Genomic DNA, 6,444 nt, shown 5'->3' with positions numbered 1-6,444 from the left:
GTCTGTGTGTGTCTGTGTGCGTCTGTGTGTGTCTGTGTGCGTCTGTCCCGCCCCTTCTTGATTTTGATTTGTCATTGTCACAGAGGCGCCACTGTTTCAAAAGTTCAACAGATTTTTAGGTAAAAGGGATTTTAGTGCAGCAGAAAATAAAAACACTCAACTTCAGACGATTCGCACAAACGTGCTGAAAAAAGTTCCCTTTGACTCAAAGCCTGAAGTTTCAGACACACGTTTCAGTCCAGTGTGAACTGGAGCATCAGACGTTCTGCAAAATCACTTTGTTTATTTTACTGTAGGTGCAAAAACTACATTTGTAGATTATTACAGTCATAAACACGTGTAAGCACAGAAACGTTTAATAGTTTATATTTGACTGAAATTTGAATGCGAATTACTGTGATTGTGGAAGAGTGTTGTGCTGTTCTCTGGAAGAATATAAGCACAGTCTTTCTAACAATTATTAAAGCGTAGACACCTAAATAAAAACAGTTAGCCCTTTTGGATCGTTGTGATCCTGTTTTTATTTATTTTAACATTTTAACCTCTGAGGGAGCTGAAAAGTATGATGTGTGTGTGGAGCCCAGAAACATGACTGACGCTTGTTCGGCTGCATAAAGTGTCCTTGTTCAGTTTTACACTGGCAGAGAAACGACGCCCTTCCTGACTCTTCTGTCTCCTTGAAAAAATATTTCACATTTTTCTAGTTAAAAACATTTTTTTATTTGTCCTCTGAACTTGTTTTTGGTCAAATAAATACAGCCATGCTACAGCGATGTCCGCTCGTGGTCATCTGACCCACACACTCACACATTGCTGGCCCATGTTGAAGACAGGGATTGTGTCAGAGCAGCAGCTAACCTGTGTTTTGTTTCTCTTGCTAAGTAGATGACCTCACTTTTTTTCTACACACTATTGTTACTGAACAGAGCTGCTGTGCCTGTTGTGTGGCTGCTTTGTGCTCCGTATTGTTTGTTAATGAGAGAAGAGAATGTTCACCTGCTCACCTGACTAACACACACACACACACATCGGTAACCACTGGTAATCTTCTCAGAAAGGTGAGCACACGTGAACACAGGTGCGTGCATATGTATGTGAGCAATGGTGTGGACATCCATCACAGAAAGTCAGTGTGTCAGCAGGTGGATGATGAAGATCATCGCTGTGTGTTTATGTCACATTTAGACGCCATTGCTTCCTTTAGCTACCCTGCACACATTTCCACATTGAGGCAAATTTGGGATTTAACCAACACAACTATTTAAACTTTTCTTCTTTTGCACATCAACAAAACAAAGACAGAATCTTCATTTCCTCAGGGTGGATTGTTTTTAGGCAAACGGAGGAAAAGACAGCTAATAGAGTCATAAATACATTATAGAGATTGCACAGATTGCTGTGCACTGATGCCTGACAGGTTAAATGAAACACTGCTTGTGCCTGAAGCACGCATGCTCGTGAGATTAACCTGAATGAACCTAAAGTAGTGAAAAAAACCTACATGGAAGAATCGACTGTGCTCTGTTCTTTGCATCACATCGAAACCCAGTTTTTAACTCTGCTTATTAAAAACGTAATTAGTCTATAAACAGGTGGCTATAACAAAACCTTCAGGTCATACTTGTAATGTTTCGCATTCGTTCTGCTCGTTCCGCCTTTCTGATCTCTGCAGTGTTTCCCCTCCGTTTGCAGGCAGAATGAGGTGCTGTGGCGGGAGGTGGTGTCACTGAGACAGAACCACACGCAGCAACAGAAAGTCATGAACAAGGTCAGTCTATGGGTACTCATGATGCATTTATATGTTTATGTAAAACACAAATACAAAAGTAAGTAATGAAAGTTTTTGCCTTCACGTTTGACTCACGCTTCTGTATTTCACATGTATCTTCCACTCTAAAGGAATAAACACTGAACAAATACTTCAAAGCTATATTGCGGTGATGTTACCGTTTCTTTCTGTTATCGCTGAGCTTCCAGCATCTTTGTAACTGATGAAACCTGCCAGAGGTCGGCAGCAGGAGTATAATTTTCCTTCCAGACGTTATTCAAACCACACAGTGGATGTTTGTTCTCTGTGGGTTCGTCGCTGTGGTGGAAAGTAAATGAAGTTCTTTTCACAGCTAAGGTGATTTATGTATAAATTTGTGAGACGTTTGAATGCAGGACTGACGGCACTTGTATCACAGTGTTTTACAGTATTTCTTTTGAACTTTTTGTTTTAGAGTTGAAGGTAAATGTTCTGGCGTCATAAAGCATTGTTTCCTTTGCTTTGATAGAGTGCTGTTTTAACACCGTCAGCTAGCTTACTGGATTGTTACTTGAAGCATCAGCACTTTTGCTGCATGTCTGATTCACAAAAAGATGAATCAGTTTATAAAGTGAAAATGTTCAGACCATCAGACCTGAGAAACACAAAGGTTCATCGTCTGAACATGTGAGCGGGGAGGTTAGGGCTCGTGTCTCTCAGTTTCCTGTTCTGTTTATATCTGAAGGTAAAAAATGAGAGTTGGTGATGTTTTCCTGTGTGAGCTGCTGATTCACACATGCTCGTTCTGTCTTTGCCAGCTGATTCAGTTTCTGTTCAGCCAGATGCAGTCCAACACACCCAGCACTGTGGGCCTAAAGAGAAAGCTGTGAGTAGACACACACCTACACACACAGAGCTGTGCACAAACACACACGGGCGCACAGTAGAGCAATCAACAAAAGTGAGACAAACAGGGCCACAGTGGGGCAGAGGGAAGGGCTGGCTCAGCTGACAAACTGAATAATCGAACTCAACAAGCGATGTGAATGGAGACAAGTGCTGAATCAGTCAGTCAGACACAAACACACACACAGTGAAGGCAGAGCAGGGTGCGCGACCCTGCACGACAGGCTGTGTGTGTAAAATGCTGGTTCAGCTTTGTTACTGAGAGTGAACGAGGCCGACGTGAGAAAGCAACGGCACGCCGCAACACAAAAGTGCCAAAGAAATGTGTATTTCTGGGTCGGGAAGAGTTCAGATGTATGCTTTGCAGAAATGTGTCTTTTTTTTCATACACTTCCACAATCTGGGTTTTGTGTCCTAGTTCATCTACTCTCACTGCAAGTTTCCTTGCTCCAAAATTAACCTTTTAAAAAAGCTTCGAGCTCATTTCTGCATGGGTCTTAACATGTGCATGTAGCATGTAGCATGTACAGTCTAGCATGTTTGCCATCGTAGTTACAGTGTTAGCATGTAAACTGAAGCACAGATTCCTTGGACGGTCTGTATCACCACAGACAAGCATAAAGTTTGTTGGTTAATCCATTAAAAACATTCCACACGCACACCACAGAGGTCCAGTTTAATGATTTAAAACAGTGGAGGTGGGGTCTAGCACACCACTGGCTGCTGCCAGCTGAATTTGCCCTTCAGTGCTGAGATTATTATCCGTGGATATAAAGCACACACACAATCATGTGTTTGCTGCATGGACTTGTTGGTTAATAAATACAAAACCAAAGGAGCACATGAGCTCTTGAAAGACTGAATCTTGTGACTCGGCATTGTTAATTACATGAAGCCGTGTAACAAAGACGGATCGAAAAGAACTGTAGCATTCAGCAGGTTTCAGTGTAAACACCACAGACAAACAGACGTCTGCTCCAGTCACACCAATTAACCATTTGTTAATTAGTACATTGATGATCATTGTGCGTAGCTGATATTACTACTGTTTTATAACTTAGTGAAACAATAACGCTTCCTCCAGGCCTCTGATGCTGGACGATGGCTCTCCCAGCCCTCCTGCCTCCAAGTTCAGCCATAGTCACCAGATGGAAGCCATCCACGAGCCCTTCTACATCCAGTCGGTGAGAACGACACACCTCAAGTCTGGTTTTCAGTTTGTTGAAAGTACCGTGTGGACACATTTTACTGGGAACTATAATTAATAATCTGCTGTGCTGCTGCTGACCTTCCACATTCAGCACAAACAGCGCTGGTAGCAACATGCAGTCAAATCAGCTCTGAGGTAAACAGCTGGCCTTCCTAAGTGCTCGGCTATGTGCGATTCTAAAATGACCTTTAAAACCAACTGATCGAGTACATACACACTTCCCAATACTGATGAATCTAAATGTAGAACCATGACAGCTACTGTGTTAAATCATAGTTTATTATACAGATGAGGACAGAATCATTAGCACCTCTGATACTAATAATGAATCATATCATTTTTGCTGGATAATAGATTCTATTCTTTTGTTGTAGGTTTTGGCAACTCTCACATACATCGTCTGAAATATCACAGCCCATTCTTCTTTGGCTAATCTCTCAGGCTTCTCCATGTTTGATGGTCTCTTCTTGCATTTACCTCAGTCTGAAGAACTTCAGTGGGATTTAAATCAGTGCATTGTGCAAGCCATTCGATAACATTCACTTTGGCCTTCTGCAGGTAGTTCTTCACTGTGGAGTGCTTGAGGTTTTCTTTCAAAATCTTCTGTTATCTTTCCCGACTCCCCACAGCTGTGTGTCACTGTGGGAATGGTGTCCTTAGGGTTGTCTAAGGAGCTTGGGAAGAAAAGCATCTGGAGATGCTTGAAGATGTTTCACCTCTCATGGTGGAGAGTCCCAGATTTAAGCCCTGTGGGAGTGTTCCCCCAAGAGGGTCATGGACCCCCTATTGATCCTCTACCTAATCCCACGAGCCAAGGTGTGAAAACAGGTGTGGGTCGCAATCAGCCAGGGTTTCAGGTGAACCTGCTGTGAGACTTAGCCCCACCCTATCATGTGATTTCCTGAGGTCAGATGGCCCAGGATGTGAGTGGTGGTTAAGGCGTCTGGGAAGGATCTCAAAACTGGATTATAGATGGCAGACAGCTGGTGTCGTAAGCCCCGCCTCTGTTCAAAGATGGTGGTTCACAGTGGGCATAGATGCTTCTTTCACTCCTCTTTCAAACCATCTGTCCTCTCTGTCTAAGATGTGAACACTGGCGTCCTCAAAAGAGTGACCTTTGACCTTTAGATGCAGATGGACCACTGAGTCTTGTCCAGTCGAGGTGGCTCTTCAAACAGGAGAGGCCTCTTCAGATATAAGTAGTGTTTCTAGCCAAAGAGCTCTAGTTTTGTCTTATCTGACCAAAGTCTTCTGGCTTGAAGACGTCTCTTCTGAAGAAGTGGAGTTTTGTTCCTGTGCAGGCTTCTCGTGATTATCTTCTTTGAGACTTCAGTTCCCAAATCGGCCAAGTCATTCACCGGTGTCTCGGTCGTTCTTCTGCTATCTGTAAACACATCTCTCACTAGTTTCCTTCTTTGAAATCTTTTGCTTCCTACCTCTGACAGACTGGCTCTTTACTGTCTAGCTTTCTTTGATGAAACTTCTCACTCCAGTTCATGATACTTGGAATGATAACTTTGGATCCATCTCCTATTTTATGAACATCAACAATTATTTTTTTTCCATTTTAGACAAGCGTGTTTATAACTGATGCACTTTTTAACCTTTAATAGGAGGGGTTAATCATTTTGTCCTCATCTGTTTGAATACATATCCTTTAACACTCCAGCGCCATCAATCCAGCTGTTACAGTACGTCACCACTAGGTGGAAGCAATGTGCAGTGACAGATTTAGGGGGCCACCGATGTGCTTCACTGCAGTCCGAGGTCAAACACATGAGTCTGTAAAGGACTGTTACATACAGGCTCTGCTGCAAAGGAAACAATCACAGAAGTGTTGAAGTTGAAAAAAGGTCTAAACGAGTCCAACGAAATTCTGACTTCAACTGTTTTCAGGAACCAAAAGCATTTATGTGGGCTCACAACCAGATATGTTTGAACAGATTCTAGGTTGTGTGTTGTTTTGTTTCTTTAACTAAATACAAGCATCCTGAAAATCTTCAACTTCATTGGTGCTAAATTTATTAGAGCAAACATGCATCACAGCCCTCTCCTCTTTGCCCTCAGCCATCCAGTGATACTGCTTCCTGCTCTGCTAGCGGACTTGCAGGAGGACCGATTATATCCGATGTTACTGATATGTCTCAGGCAAGCATGGCTCTGCAGATGCAGCCTGATGAGACTAGGTAGGAGATCCATGTGTGACTTTCTTGGCTCACTATTAAAAGCTACTTTTAACACACAACGTGTGACTCTGCTTGTAGGGAGAAGTGCATGATGCTGATCAAAGAGGAGCCTGTGAGTCCAGGGGTACGAGGGGGAGGAAAAGGAAGCAGTGTACCGGGAGGAGAGGCTGTAGCGTTGACCTCCCCGTGTGAGGTGTGCTCCTCTGAACCACCTGTCCTTCCTGTTGCAATGGTCCAATCTGTTCTGGAGGGGAGGGGCTCTGTAGGCTCCATGCTGGAAAGGAGGAGCAAGAGACCTGCTCTGGAGAGGTAGGTGCTCACAGGTGGACGAAGTCATGGAAAATGTAATGCAACAGAAAAGTACTGTGAGGTGTATGAATTGTATAACACATCCT

At 43.2% G+C, this 6,444-nt stretch overlaps 1 protein-coding gene across 1 annotated transcript in view; it reads left to right on the top strand.

The window, feature by feature from the left end:
- The window catches only part of hsf4 (heat shock transcription factor 4), a 10,899-nt gene extending 4,846 nt beyond the window's left edge, over window positions 1-6,053 (top strand). The window contains exons 5-8 of the mRNA XM_005754069.1: window positions 1,693-1,768; window positions 2,566-2,633; window positions 3,738-3,837; window positions 5,931-6,053. Coding sequence (XP_005754126.1) covers window positions 1,693-1,768; window positions 2,566-2,633; window positions 3,738-3,837; window positions 5,931-6,053 — 367 coding nt within the window. The remainder of the gene's footprint in view (window positions 1-1,692; window positions 1,769-2,565; window positions 2,634-3,737; window positions 3,838-5,930) is intronic.
- Window positions 6,054-6,444: the final 391 nt, after the last annotated feature.

The sequence above is a fragment of the Pundamilia nyererei genome, unplaced genomic scaffold (genome assembly GCF_000239375.1).
Source record: "Pundamilia nyererei isolate P.nyererei 1_Seehausen unplaced genomic scaffold, PunNye1.0 scaffold00503, whole genome shotgun sequence".
Lineage (NCBI taxonomy): Eukaryota > Metazoa > Chordata > Actinopteri > Cichliformes > Cichlidae > Pundamilia > Pundamilia nyererei.
This window is presented reverse-complemented; position numbering and strand designations above follow the sequence as displayed.